At 48.3% G+C, this 22,726-nt stretch overlaps 1 protein-coding gene across 3 annotated transcripts in view; it reads left to right on the top strand.

Moving 5' to 3' along the window:
* Positions 1 to 20,599, top strand: part of MORC2 (MORC family CW-type zinc finger 2) — a 47,788-nt gene extending 27,189 nt beyond the window's left edge. For all 3 annotated transcript variants that reach the window (XM_064272470.1, XM_010598740.3, XM_010598739.3), the window contains 20 exons: positions 4,254 to 4,413; positions 4,528 to 4,639; positions 5,180 to 5,305; positions 5,904 to 5,983; positions 6,705 to 6,787; positions 7,315 to 7,400; positions 8,600 to 8,740; positions 8,837 to 8,991; positions 9,123 to 9,251; positions 9,772 to 9,877; positions 10,191 to 10,323; positions 11,623 to 11,697; positions 11,781 to 12,158; positions 12,672 to 12,803; positions 14,224 to 14,278; positions 14,684 to 14,825; positions 14,969 to 15,199; positions 15,311 to 15,404; positions 18,904 to 19,092; positions 20,334 to 20,599. In XM_064272470.1, coding sequence (XP_064128540.1) covers positions 4,254 to 4,413; positions 4,528 to 4,639; positions 5,180 to 5,305; positions 5,904 to 5,983; positions 6,705 to 6,787; positions 7,315 to 7,400; positions 8,600 to 8,740; positions 8,837 to 8,991; positions 9,123 to 9,251; positions 9,772 to 9,877; positions 10,191 to 10,323; positions 11,623 to 11,697; positions 11,781 to 12,158; positions 12,672 to 12,803; positions 14,224 to 14,278; positions 14,684 to 14,825; positions 14,969 to 15,199; positions 15,311 to 15,404; positions 18,904 to 19,092; positions 20,334 to 20,402 — 2,676 coding nt within the window. In that variant the 3' untranslated portion in view covers positions 20,403 to 20,599. The remainder of the gene's footprint in view (positions 1 to 4,253; positions 4,414 to 4,527; positions 4,640 to 5,179; positions 5,306 to 5,903; positions 5,984 to 6,704; positions 6,788 to 7,314; positions 7,401 to 8,599; positions 8,741 to 8,836; positions 8,992 to 9,122; positions 9,252 to 9,771; positions 9,878 to 10,190; positions 10,324 to 11,622; positions 11,698 to 11,780; positions 12,159 to 12,671; positions 12,804 to 14,223; positions 14,279 to 14,683; positions 14,826 to 14,968; positions 15,200 to 15,310; positions 15,405 to 18,903; positions 19,093 to 20,333) is intronic.
* Positions 20,600 to 22,726: the final 2,127 nt, after the last annotated feature.

The raw sequence follows: 22,726 nt of genomic DNA on the forward strand, positions 1-22,726 counted from the left end.
AGCCAGCCATCTGCAGGCTCCCTAAGGGCAACTGGCTCTGAGGAAGGGGAAGGAGCGTGTTGGGGGCCTCAGGGGGAATGGCATTTTGAGGTAGGGTCTTTGAAGAAAGAAAAAGATTTTTAAAAACTACTTCAGGACTTCAAGCACTTACTGATGAAGATCAAGGACTGCAGCCTTCAGTATGGATTATACTTCAACATAAAACAAAAATCCTCACAACTGTACCGATAAGCAGCAGAATGATAAATGGAGAAAAGATTGAAGTTGTCAAGATTTCATTTTACCTGGATCCACAGTCAGTGCTCGAGGAAGCAGCAGTCAAGAAATCAAAACATAACAAAAAGACAATCCAATTAACAGATGGGCAAAGGACAACTGGACTAAACCAAAAGCAAAGAAGTTTCCTGAATACAGCCAATGCTTTAAGGGACAGAATAGCAGGGGCATGGGTCTAGGGACCATGGTTTCAGGGGACATCTAGGTCAGTTGGCATAATAAAATCTATTAAGAAAGCATTCTGCATGCCACTTTGGAGAGTGGCGTCTGGGGTCTTAAGCACTAGCAAGTGGCCATCTAAGATGCATCAGTTGGTCTCAGTCCACCTGGACCAAAAGAGAATGAAGAACATCAAAGACACAAGGTAATTATGAGCCCAAGAGACAGAAAGGGCCACATAAACCAGAGACTACATCAGCCTGAGACCAGAAGAACTAGGTGGTGCCTGGCTACAACCGATGACTGCCTTGAGAGGGAACACAACAGAGAACCCCTGAGGGAGCAGGAGAGCAGTGGGATACAGATTTCAAATTCTGGTAAAAAGAGTAGACTTCATGGTCTGACTGAGACTAGAAGGACCCTGGAGGTCATGGTCCCCAGACCTTCTGATAGCCCAAGACAGGAACCATTCCTAAAGACAACTCTTCAGACAGGGATTGAACTGGACTATAGAAAATGGTACTGGTAAGGGGTGAGCTTCTTGGATCAAGTAGACACGTGAGACTATGTGGGCAGCTCCTGTCTGGTGGAGAGATGAGAGGGCAGAGGGGATCAGAAGCTGGCCAAATGGTCATGAAAATAGAGTGGAGAGAGGGAGTGTGCTGTCTTATTAGGGGGAGAGCAACTAGGAGTATATAGCAAAGAGTATATAAATTTTTGTATGAGAGACTGACTGGATCTGTAAACTTTCACGTAAAGCACAATAAAAAATTAAAAAAACAAAAAATTGGGAAAGGAACGGACACCAAAGAAGACATTCAAGTGGCCAACAGACGCATGAGGAGATGCTCACGACCTCTAGCCATCAGAGAAATTCAAATCAAAACCACAATGAGATATCATCTCATGCTGGCATTACCAGCACGAATCAATAAAACAGAAAACCGCAAATGTTGGAGAGGAATGGGGGGAAATCGGAACTCTTATGCACTGCGGCTGGGAGTGCAAAATACCTTTTTGGAAAACGGTATGGCGCTTCCTTAGAAAGCTAGAAATAGAAATACCATTTGATCCAGCAATCCTACTCCTAGGAATATATCCTAGAGAAATAAGAGTTGTCATACGAATAGGTATATGTATACCCATGTTCATTGCAGCATTGTTCACAATAGCAAAAAGATGGAAACAACCTAGAGGCCCATCAGCAGATGAATGGATAAACAAACTGGTACATACACACAATGGAATGTTATGCAATGCTGAAGAACAGCGATGAATCTGTGAAGCATCTCATAACATGGATGCATCTGGAGAGCATTATGCTGAGTGAAATAAGTGAGTCACAAAAGAACAAATATTGCATGAGACCATTACTGTAAAACTCATGAAAAAGTTTACATACAAAAAGAAAATATTTGATGGTTACAAGGGAGGGGAGGGGTGGGGACAGAAAAACAATAGACAGTAGATAAGTGGTAACTTTGGTGAAGGGTAAGACAGTATACAATACTAGGGAAGCCAGCACAAGCTGTACAAGGCAAGCCCATGGTAACTCCGTAGACACATGGACCTGAGGGCTGAGGGCTGTGGGGACCATGGTCTCAGGGAACCTCCAGCTCAGTTGGCATACAGAGTTTATAAAGAATATGTTCTACATTCTACTTTGGTGAGTAGTGTCTGGGGTCTTAAAAGGCTGTGAGCAGCCATCTAGGATACTCCACTGGTTTCACCCCTTCAGGAGCAAGGAAGAATGAAGAAAACTAAAGACGTAAGGGAAAGATTAGTCCAAAGGACTAATGGACCACATCTACCATGGCCTCCACCAGACTGAATCCAGTACAGCTAGATAGTGCCTGGCTACCACCACTGACAGCTCTGACAGGGATCACAACGGGTCCCAGACAGAGCTGGAGAAAAATGTAGAACAAAATTCCAACCCAAAAAGAAAGACCAGACTTGCTGGCTTGACAAAAACTGGAGAAACCTGAGAGTATGGTCCCCGGATACCCTTTCAGCTCAGTAATGAGGCCACTCCTGAGGTTCACTCTACAGCCAAAGATTGAACAGTCGTACGGAGCAAAACAAGACTAAAGAGGCGCACCAGCCCCGGGGCAGGGACCACAAGGTAGGAGGGAATAGGACAGCTGGTAATAGGGAACCCAGGGTTGAGAAGGGGGAGTGTTAACATGTCGTGGGTTTGTTAACCAGTGTCATACCACAATGTGTGTACTGTTTGATGAGAAACTAGTTCTGTAAATGTTCATCTAAAGTTCAATTAAAAAAAAAAAAATCAAATGATGTATTGCATTGGGAAAATCTGCTACAAAAGACCTCTTTAAAGTGTTAAAAAGCAAAGATGTCACTTTAAGGACTAAGGTGTGCCTGACCTAAGTCATGGTGTTTTAAGTCGCCTCATGTGCCTTTGAAAGCTGGACAGTGAATAAGGAAGACTGAAGAAGAGTTGATGCCTTTGAATTTTGCTGTTGGCAAAGAATATTGAATATACCACGGACTGCCAAAAGAATGAACAGACCTGTCTTAGAAGAAGTATAGCCAGAATGCTCCTTAGAGGCAAGAATGGCAAGACATCATCTCACATACTTTGGACATGTAATCAAGAGGACCAGTCCCTGGAAAAGGACATAATGCTTGGTAAAGTAGAGGGTCAGTGAAAGAGAGGAAGACCCTTGATGACATGGGTTGATACAGTGGATGCAACAGTGGGCTCAAGCATAATGATTGTGAGGATGGCACAGGACCAGGCAGTGTTTTCATTCTGTTGCGCATAGGGTCGCTATGAGTCGAACTGACTTGATGGCACTCAACAACTTCATTTGAGAAACTTACCATACATGTGGAAGAGTGTATTAAAATATATGTACAGCTGAGAGAATAATTATAAAGCAAACGCTCATGTAGCCACTGTCCAAGTTAGAGGAAATGTTGCATCACAGGCTGGCATTAAAAGTCTCCTGTGTCACCAGTCATAGTCCTCATCTTGCCCCCAAAGAAACAGCCACCTGACTTCTGTGATGACTGTGTGTCCATGTTTTTCTTTATAATTTTACCACAGGGGTATGCTTCCTTAAATAATAGTTTAGTTTTGCCTGTTTATGAATTTTAAATAAATGGGCTCGTACATACAACCTTGTGTTTGTGAGATTCATTCTCGTTGATGCTAGCAGGTGTTAGTTTATTCATTTTTATCACTGCATAGTATACCATTGTGTAAATATGCTGCAGTTTAATTTATCTGTGGGGAATATTTGGATTAGCTCTACTTTGGGCTGTCACAGCTAGTGTTACAGTGCACATTCTTAACACGTTGGGTGGTGTACATGTGCAAACATTTCTCCAAGCCTGGAGTGGTGGGATTCCTGAGCCAAGAAGTAGAATTGCTGAGTTATAGGTTATGTGTATCTTCAGATTCACTGGACAATTGCAGATACGTTTTCTTCAGTGGCAAGAGTAGGATTTTTACCAAATTAAGAAGATGGCTTGGAGACATTGCAAACAAAGGGCACTGCTGGTGCAGAGACCCCAGGCTATAAACCAGTTCATCCCCAGAAGCACTGGCCATGTGAGTCTGAGTTTTGGACAGAGGCAGAAGCCAAGGCTTGCCAGGAGCCCTGCCAGGAAGCTTGCCAGGAGGGCAAGGAATCAGAGAAGAGCTTCTGGCACCATCAGGCTGAGGCACTTGGGCCTCACCTTGGGGCAGTGTGGAGGCCCTTGGGGGGAGGGACAAGATAGATGCACATTTTGGGAGAAAGCTGTTTTGGGGCCTCCCTCCAAATGTCTTACCTGTGCTTACTCCATAGGTGATTGTCCCATTACCCACCTGGAATGCCCAGACCCGGGAGCCTGTCACAGACAACGTGGAGAAGTTTGCTATTGAGACAGAACTCATCTACAAGTACTCCCCCTTCCGCAATGAGGAGGATGTGATGACCCAGTTCATGAAGATTCCTGGGGGCAGTGGTAAGTAGGCTCTGAGCCTACAGCCCCTAGAACCCGGATGCTCCAGGGCCACCAGTTGGTTGGGGATAGGCTGTGGGCGCCTGGCGGAATGAAAGGAGGATTTGTGTTTCCCAGGAACGCTGGTGATAATCTTTAATCTCAAACTCATGGATAATGGAGAGCCGGAGCTAGATATAATCTCAAATCCAAGAGACATCCAGATGGCAGAGACCTCCCCAGAGGGCACGTGAGTGTGTCTGGGAAGGGAGGGTGGCCTGGAACTGGAGTTGATTCTCTTAGGGAGGAAAATCTCTGGGAAAAAGGGATGAGCTTATTCTGTGGATTTCTCTTGGGGCAACACTAGAGCTAACGGAGCTGAGAGCACCACATCTTCTTGTTGCAAGGAAGAAGGGATCGGTAGAAGGACAGTAGATCCTTAGCTAAGCCAGAAGAAGAGAAATGACACTTGGTCCGACTTCTTGATTTGATGGAAGAAGAAACCAGGGCCTAAGGAGGAGGAAAGGAATTGCTCAGGGTTCCACAGTAGAGTAGTGGTAGGGCCAGGCCAGAACCTTGGCCTCAGCAGTAACCACCCGTGTCTGTGAGGCACCTGTGCTGAGGACCGTGGGCGTGGGGGGCAGAGGCTACTCAGAGGTGGTGCCCATGCTGAGGGAGCACCCCGTAAAAGTGGCAAGGGAAGCCAAGATGGACAGGTGGACAGCTGGAGACCTGCAGAGAGGATGTTTTTGCGGACTGGATGACGGTACTTTGTTCCGGTCGCTTTCAGGAAGCCAGAGCGGCGGTCATTCCGTGCCTATGCTGCCGTGCTGTATATTGACCCCCGGATGAGGATCTTCCTTCACGGGCACAAGGTGCAGACCAAGAGGCTCTCCTGCTGCCTATACAAGCCCAGGTAGGTCCACTGTCTCCTTGCTTCCATAGGCCCAGTCCAGGGACACCAAGGGAGTGATGCCTTGTGAGAAGTTTTGGCAGTGCTGACCGTGTTTGGGCCTTTAAGCTTCCTGTGATTTCCTACAGAATCATTTCTGGGTTCTGAGGGAGGGTTGGAGGTGGTGATGGGCTCTGGGGTCAGCTGGCTAAGCCGTGGGCTGAATGCTTTCCGTGGCATGGAGGGTGCCCTGCCTGGCATGGTGAACTATCTGAGCCTCTTGGCTTCATGGCCAAGGGGTCTTTAGACACTCCGTAGGAAAGCACAGGCTGGCTTAATGCTCGACTTGTTTCTGCTGTGGGATTAATGAACTTAGTGATTCCCACTTGGTGGATAGTTAGATCACTTACCAAAGACATGGAGCAGGATGCAGGTGACACATGATATAAGAAATTCAGTCTTTTTGCTAAAACACCTTTAATTGGTCTGCCATCGTAAGGGACGGGGACAGCACAGCTTGGGGGAGGAGGCAGGAAGGTAGAGTACTTCCTGAGGTTCCCAGGTTGGCTGCCCTGTCCCACTGCTGCTCGATCCTTCTGAGGTTACTTTTTCTGCCCTTCAGGATGTACAAGTACACGTCAAGCCGCTTCAAGACCCGTGCGGAGCAGGAAGTGAAGAAAGCAGAGCATGTGGCGCGGATCGGTAAGGTGCAGGAGGAGGGCTGGTTGGGGGTCTTCTGGGAGACGAGAAACTAAAGCAAGGATCCAGGAAAAGGCTGCGTCCAGCACCCAGGGACAAGGCTGTTCTCCTGAATGATCCATTTCCTCCTGTGTCCCTAGCTTCCCTCCCTTCGCCAATCCCCTCAGCACTTTCTCAGACTACTTATTTCCCCCTAGGCCATTTATATTTTCCTAAAAGTGTAGCAACTCCTTGGCTTGCCCAGAGTGAAGAATCCCAGTCTGCCCTGGCCTGAATACTTGTGAAATTGGTTTTCTTGACTCCAGGACAAAATCTGCCCCCTCTGGTGCTGACCTGGGCTTCCTCAGGCTGCTGCTTGATGGAGTGTGATTGGCTGAGGACTTCTTTAGCTTCCAGCTCACGCCGAAGGCTTGCCTTGGGCATTTTGTGACCTGTTACGATTTATTTGCAAAGTTTGAAAAGCATGTTCCAGGTATAAATAGTGCTGATTTTCCTTGGGTCCTCCTTGAGATTTTTAGAAACCAAATCTTCTTTGAGTGGACCCTGCAGTCCAGGCTTGAGGTTTCTTTCACTGCTCATTGGCCATTGTTCGCCCAGTTTCCCTGGAACAAGGCTGCCCTTTCCCTTGAAGGTGGTTTAGCAGGGCAGGAGCTTCCCCAGAACTGTCCTGAGGAAGCCAAAGAGTTTTGAACCTTTGAATTACTGTGGTTTCGTCGGGTTTCAGCTGAAGAGAAGGCAAGAGAGGCGGAGAGCAAAGCTCGGACTTTAGAACTACGCTTAGGAGGAGACGTCACGCGGGACTCCAGGGTAAGGCCCCCAGAGCCCTGCGGCTGTTCTCGAGTCTGCCAGCACTGCCTAGGCCAGTTGTGAAGGCCTCATCTACAAGCTGAGAAATGGAATGTTAAGTGTTAGATAATCACTAACGTTTATTGAACTCATTGCCAGAGTCCTGGCTAATTTCATCACCTGAGCAACCATATGAGGTAGACACCATTATGATCCCCAGTCTATCGCTAGAGAGACTGAGGCATTGAGGGGCTCAGTCCTGTGTCCCAGGTCACACGTAGTAGTGAAGTCAGAGCAGGATTCAGCCCCTATCTGTCTGGCACACTCCTCCCTAATCTGTCGTTCACTTCTTCACATCAGTGGGCCCAGTCAAGTGAAACACAGCTGTGAGTTGGTTCCAAGGGAGGGCCATTTTCTGTAGAGAAAAGTCTACCTCCATGTGTGGTTTTTGCATCCATGTGAGTTAAAGTGAGAATTTTTAGGTGCGGAAGCTACTTTGTCACCTGCTAGTAGCTGCATACTCACTTGGTGCTGGTGTGCATCTGCAGGTGATGTTGCGGCAGGTGCAGAACACGGCCATCACTCTGCGCAGAGAGGCTGATGTGAAGAAGCGGATTAAGGAAGCCAAGCAGCGGTGAGTGCCAGGGCTGCACGTTGTTGACCTTTACAATTGTGCACTTGTGTACTGACTACTGAGAGTTAAAGAGTGTGAGCGACCCTCCCCAGGTTGCCATTGTGTAACGAAGACTGCTGGGAGAACGCCACTGGTGTCGGGATCCCAGATGCCTGTCCAGCACCCCCTGCAGAAAAGGTGGCGGGCCCTGTGCCCTTAAGCTCTTTCCTGAGCAGGGTGACAGCCACCTGCACTTGAACATTGCTTAAACCCTCATCACTGCCAACTGTCTCATTTTTTATTTCCCCCCTTTTTTTAAAATGATGTATAAAATTTGAAAAACAGAACATTTAAGAAATAAAAAATTTAAACTCCCCTATAATTCTACCACCTGGTGGTATCTACTGTTAATTTTTCATCTATTTCTTTTATATAATTAAATTTATATTCCTGTTTATCACTCCCCTCCCCCCCCAGTTACAAATTTGTACTAGTGCTGGAGATTGAGATTTGTAGCTTTCTTTTTCACATAGAATGAACATTTCCCCTGTGCCGTTAAATTATCCCATGTCTAGAGCACTCTGGGCTCCGGGGCTTGAATTGCTTGGCCGCTTCCTGTGGAAGTTTCTGGTTTCATCTGCCTCAGTCAGTCCACTGCTGTCTGCCTGCTTTCCAGCTTACCAGGTTTTACTGACTTTAGTCCCATGATGATGTTTTCTCTCACATTTCACTGTTCTCATAAGTTGTGTCTTTTATGAATTTACTGTTACATTAGTGGAGTTTTGGGTAAGATACGAAGATAATCCTGTGTTTATTCCACCACATAACTGCCTTTGCATAAAGAAGCAGCAGCTTCACAGTTAACCAATTCATGCTTAAATCTGTCCCTGTTTTGTTACCAAAAACCAAAGCCGTAAGCTTTTAATTAGGAATGCTTAGAGGCCACTGTGGGAGAAAAATGTGGCAGTCTGCTTCTATAAAGATGTACAGCCTTGGAAACTCTATGGGGCAGTTCTCTTTTCTGTAGGGTTGCTGTGAGTTGGAATCCAGTCCACGGCAGTGGGTAGAGCCACTGCACAAGCACAAATCCCTATCAAGTGTAAGGGAGCGTATACATTGAATGGAGACTCCAAAGTTTTGCTAAACATGTTTTCAACATCATGGTGTTTGTGTGCTTGTAGGAAGATCTGCTTGAATGTGTCTTTTGTCTGTCTTCTCAGAGCACTTAAAGAACCTAAGGAACTCAATTTCGTTTTTGGGGTCAATATTGAGCACCGGGACTTGGATGGCATGTTTATCTACAACTGTAGCCGCCTGATCAAGATGTATGAGAAAGTGGGCCCACAGCTGGAAGGCGGGATGTGAGTACTGCCCAAGGAGAGCTTACAGCCCAAGGTGGATGGTGGGAGGGTTTGGGCCCAAGTGGTCACAGAGGTGTGTCTTGTATCTCCCTGCAGGGCATGTGGTGGGGTTGTTGGGGTTGTTGACGTCCCCTACCTGGTCCTGGAGCCTACACACAACAAGCAAGACTTTGCTGATGCCAAGGAGTACCGACACCTGCTACGGGCGATGGGGGAGCACCTGGCACAGTACTGGAAGGACATCGCCATTGGTAATGGGGCTGGATGGCTGGGCCTTTGCCCTTTCTTGTCACCTCCAGTGTCTTAACACTCCACCTGAGGCTAAATTTAGGAAGAGGTAGAGGCTGGCTCCTAACTTGATGTGTGGGTGTTTGCCTTCCAGCCCAGCGAGGAATCATCAAGTTCTGGGATGAGTTCGGCTACCTCTCTGCCAACTGGAACCAGCCCCCATCCAATGAGCTGCGTTACAAACGCCGGAGAGCTATGGAAATCCCAACCACCATCCAGTGTGGTGAGTCACGGTGGTCCACATCCTCTTCCTGACTCCTTCGCATTATAGTCCATGATCCTCCATCTTCATATTGCCTCCTGACAGTGAGTGGCATTCATGGACTCACAGTCTCACTAGGGCTAGGAGCTGTTTAGTGGTAGACCTATGAGGTCAGTATTGGGGCTGTGTGTGTGTCCCTCCTGAATGAGGCAGAAGGTCATCTTGCCTACCACGCTTCTCTGGGTTTGGTGCCATTTTGTTTGTAGTGTGAGTGGATGACTGAGCAGGGATCCTGCTGGAGTAGGGAGAGGGGCTGGGAGCCAGAGAGCCCACCATACAAAGTTTCCATCCCCTTGTGGGGATCACTGTCCCTGAGAAGAATTACTCTTCTGTAAGGACAAGCAGAGTTGGAGCCAGAGTGAAGATCTTTGCATGGAAAGTCTGGGACATCTTGGCCGTGGGCTTGGCTGTGAGAAGCCTGAACACAGATGTTATCGGTGGATGTGGATGACATTTGTGGGGGGTGTTTTCTGTGTGGCAGATTTGTGTCTGAAGTGGCGGACTCTCCCCTTCCAGCTGAGTTCTGTGGAAAAAGATTATCCTGACACCTGGGTGTGCTCCATGAACCCTGATCCTGAGCAGGACCAGTGAGTACTTTCTTTAACAAGGAAATTGTGCGTGCTTCTTCCCCTCCCGCAGTGTTCTTGCTAAATGGTAAATGGTAACAACTCACTGTGCTTCTTAAGGTCAGTGCCTGTGTCCTTACATCTGTGTTTCTGCACATGGTAGGTTAGTGGGTACCCAAGAAATTCACATAGATAGGTATCCCGCAGTGAATACCAATTTCACTTGGGAGCTCTGCAGTGGTTGCAACAGCAGGCATTGGTTGAGGAAGAAGGTCCCCATCCTACCAGTGCAGTCCTGTTTTCCTGCAGCCTCCCTAGAACCTTTGTTCTACAGGTGTGAGGCTTCTGAACAAAAGCAGAAGGTCCCCTTGGGGACATTCAGAAAGGACCTGAAGACTCAAGAAGAGAAGCAGAAGCAGCTGACAGAGAAAATTCGCCAGCAGCAGGAGAAGCTGGAGGCCCTGCAGGTGCGTGAGTATTGGGCAGTGGCTGGAGCCAGCCTGTGTCAGGGTCTTCCCAGTATAGGAACCTTCAGTGGCTCCCATGTTCCATCGGGCTCATCCTTCACTCACCCACGTGTGCTTGCCAAAGCCTTCCAACCCCACCCCCCAGGTCTGGGCCCACTGTTATTTGAGTACAGCTTGCTTATTCTTTTTAAAAGCAAGCTGTTTTGTTTACATATTGCTAAGTGGTCCAATTCATTTAGAATGTTTTAAAACTCCAGAAAATAAAAACCCAGCCTTGGTGGTAACTATCAGTAATGCTTTGCTACGTATCCTTTCAATTTTTCATTAAATGCCTATATACCTGTAAATACATATATTTATAAATAGAAATATGGAGCTCATTTGTAGATAATTATTTTCTTGGAATAATTTTTTAGAAGTGAAATTGCAAGAGTAAAAGGGTTTTCAAAATCCTGTGACTTTTTATACATATTCCCAGCTTACTCTCCAGAAGATGTAGTAGTAACATTTTTACCAGCAGTATATGGGAGTATAATAATTTTTAAATGTTTTTGCCAGTTTGGTAGACAAAGGTATGTATGCATCTTGTAATTTGAATTCCTTTTGTTTAAGATGAGTTATTTTTTTGTATGTCTGTAAATATTTTTTTTAGAATTATTTTTTCACCTATATTTGTGTTGGGGTGTTTATTTTGTTTCTCCCAATTAATCTGTCAGTTTCTAAAGTCTGTGATCTCAGCCCTTTATCATGTTTAGTACAAATGCTTCTTCCTTTCTGGCTTTGGTATGTATGCAGATATTCTCCCTAACTCCAAACCGCTTACGTGTACTGCCCTACTTACAAATCCCACTGGTCATTTTTGGCCTCATCCAAGGTGTCTTCCACCCAGAAGGTCTTTCTCACCTCTTTTGGCTCCTTTTCTAAGAATTGAGTTCATTGACACTTTTTCCCATTCTCTCAATTGCTGCATTAATCATATAAATCAAAAACCTGTTGTCATCAAGTTGATATAGCGACCCTCTGTGTAAAAAAAACAAAAACAAAAAAAACACCAAACCTGTTGCTTTTTGACACTAAAGAGGCCTTTTGCAGCAGATTTGCCTAATTTAATTTCTTGACTGCTGCTTCCATGGGTATTGATCGTGGATCCAGGTAAAATGAAATCCTTGACAACTTCAGTCTTTTCTCATCATGATGTTGCTTATTGGTCCAGTTGTGAGGATTTTTGTGGGCGTGCCAAGTGTTTACTGGAATGTACCAAGATATGCAAACAACTTCATCATTTTGTTTGCCCTGCAGAAAACCACACCCATCCGTTCCCAAGCTGACCTGAAGAAATTACCCTTGGAAGTGACCACCAGACCTGTCCCTGAGGTAAGTCCCAGGGGCTAGAGGGCATTCCCACAGGTGTCTCGTGCTAGCATCAGTGTTCTTACTCTCTCTGGACCTTTTTTTAGGAACCTGCACGTAGACCGCAGCGTCCTCGGTCACCCCCTTTACCTGCTGTGATCAAGAACGCCCCAAGCAGACCACCTCCCCCACTGGCTCTCAGGCCAACCAGCCAGCTGCGGAGGTCTCCTGTCACCAGCAGTGCCCTGAAGCCTCCTGTCCTGGCAGCTGGGGAGGAGGCCAGTACTTCCAGGCTGCTGCCATCACCCGAGGCCCCCCGGAAGCCTGCTAACACACCAGTCAAGGTTGTGCCCCGGCCCACCCCTCTGGTGCTGCCACAATCACCATCTCTGCCGAACTCCAAGATCCTTCGGGAGACTCCCGTCCCCAGAGCCATTAAGACTCCAGTCGTCAAGAAGCCAGAGCCACCCAGTAAACTCTCTCCGGTGAGATACTTTTCTTTCTCCACTCCTGTCGTTCCTCAGTGGTGTAAGAGTGGAGTCATGCTGTTATCAGCAGCCTACGAGAGAGAGAGCCTAGATGGCCAAAAGGACTGGGTCAGGGGCCCAGAGAAAGTGGGTTTGTGGTTAGGATGTGGTTTCCCATCCAAGTAGCCTTTCACTGCTTTCTGAGTTGTGGTCTGCTGCAAACTTGAGTTGCCTCACTGGCTTCTCCTGGTGGGCATAGGTAGGCGGCCTGGTGACAGCCTTGGTGGGCTACAGCAGTGGTCTGTGTGTTTCAGGGAGGTCACAGCTGGCTGGCCAGGCAGGCTAAGGGGGATGTGAATTGAGAGGCATCCCCCATGACAACTTTGAGTCTGCCGGAACCTGTACTTTAAGCAAAGGCCCCCATGTGCACAGAGGCCAGAAGGTGGCATGCCTATTGAGTAATGTCAAGCAGGGGAGTACAAGCCACTCTGAATAGGGCCCCCTTGTGTTCCCACTCTCCCCTTGCTCCAGGCTACCCCTGGCCGGAAGCGCAGTTTTGGGGTCTCCGATGAGGAAGAGGCTGAGGAAGAGGCTGAGAAAAGGAAGGAGAGGTCCAAGCGGGGCAAGTTTGCTGTGAAAGAGGAAAAGAAGGACTCAAATGAGGTAAGTGGTCAAGGTGAGGTCCTTGGAGCCTACCTCCCCAGTGTCTCCACCCTCCACCTGCAGGCCGAATCAACCCTTGTTTGTGTTTTGTGGTATGAGCCTTCCGGAAGCCTAATTCATCTCTCTGAAGGACTCTCAGTCACAGAGATAACTAGAAACATGGTGCTAAGTAGAGTATTGAGTGAGACTTGCTCCTGGCTCCAGTCACGGGACATCCATGGGTGGTTAGTTCAGGCCGTGGCAGAAGTCACATGAGTGAATTGGGGGCTTACAGCCGTTTGTTTCCTTGTGTCTGTGCACTTCTGTCCCTTGCCTGCTGTCTTGTTTAAAAAGGTGGCAGAGGATAAACACCTACAGTAGTGATTTTAGAGTGGCTCTCAGCGAGCTGTGGTGATTGAAACTGCAGCATAAGAAGACACAGTGGTGATGACTGAGGACTGTGGGCAGGATCACGTGGTACTAGGGATACCTCTAACAGCCTCTTCTTTTTTTTTTTTTTTAATTTTTATTGTGCTTTAAGTGAAAGTTTACAAGTCAATCTCTCATACAAAAATTTATGTACACCTTGCTGTATACTCTTAGTTCTCTACCTAATGAGACAGCACACTCCTTCTCTCCACCCTCTGTTTTTGTGTCCATTCAACCAGCTTCTGACCCTCAGCCTTCTCATCTTCCCTCTGGGCAGGAGCTGGCCGCGTAGTCTCATGTGTCTACTTAGTCTAAGAAGCTCACTCCTCACCAGTATTGTTTTCTCACCTGTAGTCCAGCCCGATCCCTGTCTGAAGAGTTGCTTTTGGGAATGGTTCCTGTCTTGGGCTAACAGAAGGTCTGGGGACCATGACCTCTGGGATCCTTCTAGTCTCAGTCACACCATTAAGTCAGGTCTTTTTATGGGAATTTGAGGTCTGCATCACACTGCTCTCCTGTTCTGTCAGGGGTTCTCTGTTGTATTCTTGTCAGGGCAGTCATTGGTTGTAGCTGGGTACCATCTAGTTCTTCTGGTCTCAGGCTGAAGTAGTCTCTGATTTATGTGGCTCTTTCTGTGTCTTGAGCTCATAATTACCCTGTGTCTTTGGTGTTCTTCATTCTCATTTGCTCCACAGCAATTTATGCAACTTAGATGGCCGCTGGCTAGCATTTAAGACCCCAGACACCACTCTTCAAAGTGGGATGCAGAATGTTTTCCTAATAGATTTTACTGTGCCTGTTGAGCTAGATGTTCCCTGAAACCATTGTCCCCAAACCCCTTCCCCTGCTATGCAGGCCTTCGAAGCATTTGGTTTATTCAGGAAACTTCTTTGCTTTTGGTTTAGTCCAGTTGTGCTAACCTCTTTAGTGTTGTGTGTTGTCTTTCCCTTCACCTAAAATTGTCTACTATCTAATTAGTGGATACTCCTCTGACACCCTCTTCTCTTTGCAGCTGTCAGACAGTGGTGGGGAAGAGGACTCAGCTGACCTTAAGAGGGCTCAGAAAGGTGAGCTGGGGGGAGGTACCTGGCAGCCCGTGGTGGGAGTGGGAAGTGGAGCCCTCAGGAAACAGCAGTTTTATCCTAAAGCTCTGAAGTTTTTCTGGGTCTGGGTCTTGGGCAGCAGTGGTTCCAAGTCTTCATCCCAAGAGGAATTCTCAAGATAGTACACGCTTATGTTTATTTCTAGCACCAAGACCTTGGTGTTTGCCTCTGGCAGTCAGTTAGCCTGCTGCTTGTTGGTCCCCCTCTGATAGATGGGGAGGGAGACCTGGGTGGCTGGGCTCCATGTCCCTAGCATAGTGGGTACAAGCACTGAGGGATTCTTGTCCCTTAGACTACTTTCTCAGGGTGGCCCTGGATGAGAGAGACTTTAGTCCAGCTCTCAGACTCACACTCTATGCCCATTCTCAGATAAAGGGTTGCATGTGGAGGTTCGTGTGAACAGGGAATGGTACACAGGCCGTGTCACAGCTGTGGAGGTGGGCAAGCTTGTGGTGCGGTGGAAGGTGAAGTTTGACTACGTGCCCACCGACACGACACCCAGAGACCGCTGGTAATGCACCCTTTTGGGAGGCAGGGTGACAGAAGGTGGCTCGGGCCAGGGGGAGGAGGGAAGGTTCCTGGTAGGAGGTCTCCCCAGCCCTCTGCAGTCCACCCCTGGGGACACATATGACTCACATGGTACGTCCTCCACAGGGTGGAGAAAGGCAGCGAGGACGTGCGGCTCATGAAGCCCCCATCTCCAGAGTATCAGAGCCCTGACACACAACAGGAGGGTGGGGAGGAGGAAGAGGTGGTGGCAGTGGCCCCCCCGCAGGCTGTAGCCGTGGTGGAGCCCTCCACTTCTGACTGCATCCCCATCGAGCCGGACACCACCGGCCCCAGCACCAACCACGAAACCATCGACCTGCTCGTCCAGATCCTCCGGTGGGTGTCTCAGCCAGCCCATGGCCAGCAACGGCTCTTGTTGTCAGCAGCGGCTCTTCACCTACCTCCACGCCATTCCCAATTCCTGACCCTCCCTTCTTTCTTGCTTAGGAATTGTTTACGCTATTTCCTGCCTCCAAGTTTCCCCATCTCCAAGAAGGAGCTGAGTTCTATGAATTCAAATGAGCTAATATCATTTCCTCTGGTGAGTCTGGCCTGACCGTTGATTTTGCACTCTGCGTCCTCTCTTTTGATGCTTATTGTGGTCACTGGCACTCAGCTGCATGTCCTTCCTCAGCCAGATGCCCCTTCTTCTGTTGCCAATTCTGTGGATTTCAGATCTGTCATCTCCAGCAGTCAGCTAAGAGAAAGGAAAAGAGACTTCAGGGTGCGGGGAGAGACGTGGCTTAGCTGGGTATGACTCTGCCAGAAAGTCTGCCCCACTCACCCCACACTAAGATGCTGGGGCTGAGTCCTCAGGTAGGGACAGCAGACCTGGTTTGACATTTTACAAGGAGTATCTCCTTGTAAACCTGTTCTAGGCAGAGAGAAGAGGTTAGGCTCAAAGTGCTCAGAACCTGACTTGGAGGGAGGTATGGAAAAGCCTGGAATGTGTGGAAATGAGCTCTGGGCTTTACTTAACTCAGCCACTGCTGATGTGCTGCCTCCCGCAGCAGGCCCTTTGCTGGATCTTGTAGTGAGCCACAGAAGGGGGTCGTGTCTCCAAAATGGACCAGGGAGCAGTGAGTGCTGTGGAAGAGGGAGAGGCTGAGGCAGGCTGGGGGAGGGAGAGGATGAGGAAGAAAATGTGGGTTCCCTTATGTGAGTGAAGGGGAGTGTTTGAGGTAGGAGACTTTAGTGAGTTATGGCCCAGAGGGATGGAAGGACAGAGGTCAAGGCAGCAGGCTGTATGGTGAAGTATTTAGGGTAGAAGGGGCCTGAGAGCAGGACGTGCTTTGTCAGTAGGCTTGGTCTAAGATATAGTGGCTTCCACTCTGTATGAAGTGGAGGCCAGTGAATGGTGCTGAGCTGAGAGAACCCTGTCCTAGAACAGGGTCAATAGGCTTTTCTGCAAACGACCAGGTAGCAAATATTTTCAGCTTCATGGTCTCTGTGGCAGCTAACTCAGCCAGTATGGTACAAGAGCAATTGTAGACAATACACAAAGGGGTGGATGTGGCCATGTTCCAGTAAAGCTTTATTTACAAAACAGACAGCAGGTGGATCTGGTCATAGTAGCAACATATTTGGGTGAGATGGGCGGATGGGAGACATAGAGGTAAGGAGCCTGGTCCAGTTGTGTGAAACATCCAATGAAAGGGAATGGGAATGGGGAGCAGTGGTGGGAGTGGGCTGGCATGTGTAAGGCCCAGGTCAGAGTCATTGGCAGACTGGTCATCAGCTGTCAGCCAGTGACAGGAGGCGGCAGTGGGCACATGCTTTCTGTGTCTTGGGCTTGTGGGGAATTACAGGTTGATGCTGAAGCTGTTAACTGGGAAAAAAACAATGAGGCTGAAGATGAATTGAGATTTAATGGGGACGAACTGGAAGCACCAGCAGTCCACTCCTGATGGAGACTAGGGACTGGTGGGGAGGGAGGGAGGGAGGGAAGGAGGTCAGAGCTGGAGGTGGGGATCTGGGGTCTGGGAGGAATAGCTAAGATTCCCAGGAAGAGTTTCTAGAGCAGAGAACTGGAGAATTGGTACGTTGAGGGTATCAGGTCCTCATGTGTCAGGGATGCATGCATATGAGTTGTGCACATAATGGTTTGCCAGAGATGAGAACACGGAGAGCTTTCTGTCTGTTCTACATGAAAATGAAATGATTTGGGGAGTTGAAAAAAGTAAGACTTAATGAGGTGAAGAGTCTCTGTTGATAAGTGAAGGGACCCAGATGAGAACCCAGGTACTTCTCAGGGCAAAGACTGGGCTCTTCTCAGGATGCTGCACTGTCCCTCCCTGTGAGATGAGAGGACATGGTGCACGATTAGGGAGCTAGGAGGCAGAACTCAGCACAGCTACTTCATGAGAAAGTACCACACTTCAACTTTTGCCCTTGTTTAGGCTGCAGGAGCTTTCTGCAGATCCCAGGAGGCACAGGCGGCTGTTAGGAGGCCTGGGTCTGCCCGGCATCTTCTCAGGCAGAGGTTTGTTGCTTTTGGCTTAAGGTTGTCGCCAGACTCAGAACAACAGCTGGGTACAGCAAGGCCTCTGCAATGGGCTGGACCATACAGGCCGAAACAGTGAGGATGAGCATCTGAGGCTAAAAATCGCTAGCAGATTAGCTTGTTTGTGCAAAAAGAGGTATAATATCAATGCATTAACTTTGTCCTCCTAATTGTAGCGTCTAAAAAAACTCCAGTTTTTATTTTTTTAGCTTCAGGGTATGTCGTCGTTAGTCTGTAAGTGATTGTCCTTTTCCCGTTGCACCAGACAGACCAAAGAGTTCCGTAAAGCCCTCAGGAACCCTTTGAATATTAGATTTAAGTATTGTTATGAAGTTACATGTTTGACTGTTTAAGAAACTGATGTAACAGATGCGCATAAATCCACAATTCTCTCAAAATAAAAAGTTAAAACATCCACAAAATCAAACAACCACCCTCAAGACGTTGTACATTGAATTTAATACTTTGTAGCATCCTCAAACTTCTATTTTGTGCTGCCAAGGTAATTCTTTTTTGTGTAGAACTCAAAATGAAGTTTTTCCTGCCATCTAGGCTTAATAGGATAATACTCTCGATTGTAAGGTGAGTGACACAGTTAAATACTTGCCAGTGAGAGTTTTTAAAAGCAGCAGTCAGGAGCCTCTCAGTACTGGGTAGCTCACACGTATTTACAGAGGAAAATAAATGCTAGAGTTGGTAAGACTGCGGTGGTCAGCCAGAACCTGCTGATGGAGGATTGTACTCATCAAAATGGCCTCTGCATTTTCATTGATTTATGAGTAAATGTTTTAAACTTGAACTTAGATGATACATTTAACCTAAAGAGATGCTACTTAAATTGTGTACACTGAGGTTTCATGTAACATTTCATTTTTAAAACTGTTCTGCCACTTAGAAGTTTGGAAAGCCACACGTCTAGCTGGAGAGACTGCTAGTTAAGTTTTAGGCACTCAGGGAAGATAGTAAAAAGCTCTGAGGCTACAGAAATATCAGCTGCGCAAATCTGGAGGAATCTTGTTTCGGTAGGTGCTTGATAAACATTTGTGAAAGAGAATTTTCTCTAGTCCTAACATTGTTGGGAGTGACTTGGAAATGGATTGATTGATGAGCTTTTCTGAACCTCAGAAGGGCGTGACGGAGCCAGTCGAGTGACTCTGTTAATTGTCCTGTGCCACCCAGAAGGTGAGCACACTCTGTCACATCATTCACGGCTTGCTGTCTGCACAGGCTCTCTGCCGCGTGTTTACATGTATGATGTCATCTTCATCTTCATGCAGCCCCATGAGATAGGCACCCTGGGTCTGCCTGTCTTCCAGGTGAGGAATCCAGAATGACTCTCACAGTGCCACACAGAGGGTTTCAAACCGAGGTCTTTCTGCTCTGGAACCAGAGAGCACACCTGCCACTTGTGTTTGAGATGCTCCTTTGAACCGAGTGTCCCTGGTCTCAACCAGTTGGGGATACCGGTTCCTGTCAGGGGGGGCCCTGGGGACCTGTGTGAGCTCATACACTCATCCTCCAGCTTCCCTCCTGACAGAAAGAGTACTTCAGGCAGTATGAAGTGGGGCTGCAGAATCTGTGCCACTCCTACCAGAGCCGTGCTGACTCTAGGGCCAAGGCCTCCGAGGAGAGCCTGCGCAACTCTGAGAAGAAGCTTCGTGAAACGGAGGAGAAGCTGCAGAAGCTGAGGACCAACATCGTGGCGCTCCTGCAGAAGGTGCAGGAGGTGAGCCAGGCAGCCCGCTCCTGGTGGCTGGACCACCTGGTGCCCCAGGGAGGGAGCCTGAGTCCCTCCTGCCCCCCTGCCCCACTCACAGGATTCTGTGGTTCACATCTCCTGACCAGAGGGCCTGAGGAGGCACAGCTGCCCAGGCCTCACCCTAGTTAGAGCCACGGACTCAAGTCTTTTGCCCATGTTCCAGTGATTCTGATATACAACCTGGTTTGAGAACCCTCCAAGCCATAAAATGGAAAGAAGCACTCTTTTCCAGATGATGCCAAGATGAGGTTGGGTAGCACAGGAGTGAGGAGTGCTGCATAGGGTCTCCACCCTTCATTCAGGCAGTCCACACTGAGGGCCTGCTCTGTGCCTGTCTTGTGGATACAGAGTGAACAAGACAGGCGAGATGAGGTCCCTTCTTTAAGTCTTGCAGACTGGTGGAGGAGACAGAGTTACCATAGTGGCACGTGCTACCAAGTAAATGCAAGAGAGACAAAACCGGGGAAGGCCACTCTGCTACGGTGTTCAGGGTAGGCCTCTCTGAGGAGATGATGTATGGGCTGAGACTGGAAGCCAGCCATACAGAGAGCAAGAGGAGCAGGGCTAGAGGCCTGAAGTGAGGAGTTGCAGGTGATAGCAGAGGACAAGAGCCAGGGCACACAGGCAGGACCTATATAAATTGGAATTTCATCCTAAGAGCAGTGGGAAATAACTGAAGGGAGTGTGGCATGATCTGGTTTGCAGCCTGAGACATTTACTGTTGTTGGTTGTTTGGAGGAGGCCTGGAGGAGCCGAGGAAGCAGGACTCCAGTGAGGAGGTGCTTGCAGTTAGTTGTCTGGGGTAGAGATGTGGAGAGGGCCCCGAATGGTGGCATGAGGAGGGAGAGAGGTGGATAGATTTGTAATATCTGAGGGAAAGAGGGTGATTCTTTTGGTTTTGTCTTGAGCCCTTGGTTGGTATCCCGTATGGAGATGGGAGCACGCTGGGGTGGGGCGGTGCAGTTGAGCTCTGTTTTGGAATGTATTCAATCTGAGAAGCCTGCAGCATACCTAAGGCAGTTGGGAACCTGGGGCAGAGGCAGGGTAGGAGCAAGAAATGTGAACATCATCTGTACACAGTGGATGATGAGAGGGGAGGAGAAAGCGGAGGGGTCTCTGGGCTCAGCCCCAGGAGTGGGGGGAAGGGTGGAGAGATGGGCGCCCCTACCATCTCCAGCCCCTCTGACCACTGCCCTGCTCTGTTCCAGGACATAGATATCAACACCGACGACGAGCTAGATGCCTACATCGAGGACCTCATTACCAAGGGGGACTAAAGGGGCGAGGCATCAGCCCCTGCCCCACCTGCCCCTTGAGGCAGCACCTCCACTGGGGTAGTGTTTTGTTCATGGGTTGGTGGACTTACCTTGGTTTGACTCACATGGGACATGTATGCTTTTGGAGGGAAAGATACTCTTAATCTTTCGAATCTGCCTCCCTAAGTTTATAAATATTTATTTTTTAAAAGAAACAAGATGCTGTGCCTGCTGTGAGACCATACATTTTGTTGTGACTCTCGGGCAAAGGACAGAGAACCTTTCCACTTTGACCACACCCAGATGCCAAGCCTGAGACGCTTCTCTCAGCTCCTGGCCCCTCAAGATCGTGGCATTCCAGGGCCATCCTGAAGCTAGAGGCTCTGGGGCATGCTGGTTTCTGTCCTAGAGGATGAGCAGTTGGAACCTGAGGGATGGGGGATGGAGAGGGCCCCAGTAAAAGTGTTCCTGCTAGGAGCCCAGATCCAGGGGAACCAAAAGAGGCTGTATGTCACGAAGAGGTTTAGTATCACAAGGCTCTCCCTCTCTCACAGCTCCCCCCCTTCTCAGGGATGTCAGAGTCCCATCTGGGCTGTGGCATTGTCTAAACCACCTCGGGGAAGAAAGATCCTCCCCTCTCCACAACCCAGGTTCTCTCTGAAGCAGTGATTTCCTGATTTAACCCTGTATAGTGAGATTCCCTGCCTCAATAACTTAAGAATCCAGGTTGAGTAGACAGATCCAGCTCTGGTCTGATCTCTGACCTGGGTAGCACACCAAATGTTTGAATTCCAAAGGATTCCTTTTAGGAAGGGGCCTTCTGTGTGAATGACCCCTGGTGCTAAGGTGGTAGAGGCCTCCGTCTATGGGTGGGGCAGGTCCTGGGAGAGCAGACCGCTGCCTCAGATGGTGTGGGCTCATCTGGAAAGTCTGCTGCTGCTTTTTCTTCTCCCGTTTCCTCTTTCCTGGCCCTGCCCTGCCCAGTCCTGGTCCGTGCTCTGGGACAGACTGGGGAGCCAGTGAGCACCTGTCCCACAGGCCTGGGAGTTGGGCTGCAGGAACTCCAGAGGTAGGCTCTGCAGGAAGCACACCATTCCTTCCCCTTGGGAGGGCTGTCCCCGTTCAGTCAGACCCTCGTACAGCTGTGTCCCTCAGCAAGTTTTCTCAGGGTCAAAGACAAAGGAAAGAGTTGCAGAGATCTCTCTTTTAGTGGCCATAGGAAGAATTCTGGTTTCATTTCCCCCCAGTTCTCTCCTCCAAACTTTTTTGGGCCCTTCTGGATTTTCTGAAGACACAAGAACTATGGCCTTGCACCACTGGTCTGTGATTCAGACGTCTTTTGGTGTGTTTCTGGCATCTCCTTTACCCAGGTCATCAGTGGCCTACCATGCCACTCTGTGAAGTCAGCAAGATTGGTAGCATTGATGAGGGAGGCAGGCTATGCTGGAATTGGAAGCCCTTACCCACTTATGCACATGGCCAGGAGCACCCATGACCTGTGGGCTTTGGGCTTCCCTAAACCACGTCCAGGGGAGAGGGCTGTTTGGGGGAAATAACAGAGACCCTGGCCTCTTCCTCTGGAAGATTCTTTAAGGGTCTTGTGGTTTCTAGAACTGGTGATTCCCCTCCTATGCAGCACTCCTTTTTCACCCCAGGTAGCATGTGATCTATTTTTACCCCCAAACGTACTGTTACAATCTAAAAAGAAGGTGGTTCTGCATTTTTACCAGAGGGTAATACTCTATAAAGTTTTTTATTTACACACCTGTAATCAATATGCAATACTATAAACTTTTACCAGTGAGACTCCCGAACTCAGTCTGTTTTCTTCCCTCTCACTATTACAATCCAGTATCTTCCTCTTCACTGTTTTTGTCATAGTGGGTTAAACTCTGTCACTGTGGTTTCTGTCTTCAACTTTTTCTTTTCAACCATCTTGTTTTCTGTCTTCACCCTCCTTAATGCTTACAGAAACTGAAATAATGAATTCTTTAAATGTTTTAGCTTCAACCTCTGGATGTGCCCACTCTGTTGTTTTAATCCAACCACTGCAGTGCTGATACAGCCCATTTTTCAGACAGCCTGCTGTTCTGGGAAAAGGTGAAATGTGGGCATCCCTTCCCTTTCCTTGTCATGGGACAGTGCCCACTCTGGGAAGGATAATGCTGTCTGACAACCAGGAGAGGGTATTCTGGCTGATCTGTACCAGGAAGGTTCTTAGTATAAAGCTGCCAAGAAGATGAATGAGTATGGCAACCCTTGTACATCCACTCCTCACTTACCAACATGGTTAGGTTCCAAAGACCAGGTCATTCTGTGAAAATTGGTGTTATGCAAAAATGGGG

This window comes from Loxodonta africana, chromosome 19 (genome assembly GCF_030014295.1).
Source record: "Loxodonta africana isolate mLoxAfr1 chromosome 19, mLoxAfr1.hap2, whole genome shotgun sequence".
NCBI lineage: Eukaryota > Metazoa > Chordata > Mammalia > Proboscidea > Elephantidae > Loxodonta > Loxodonta africana.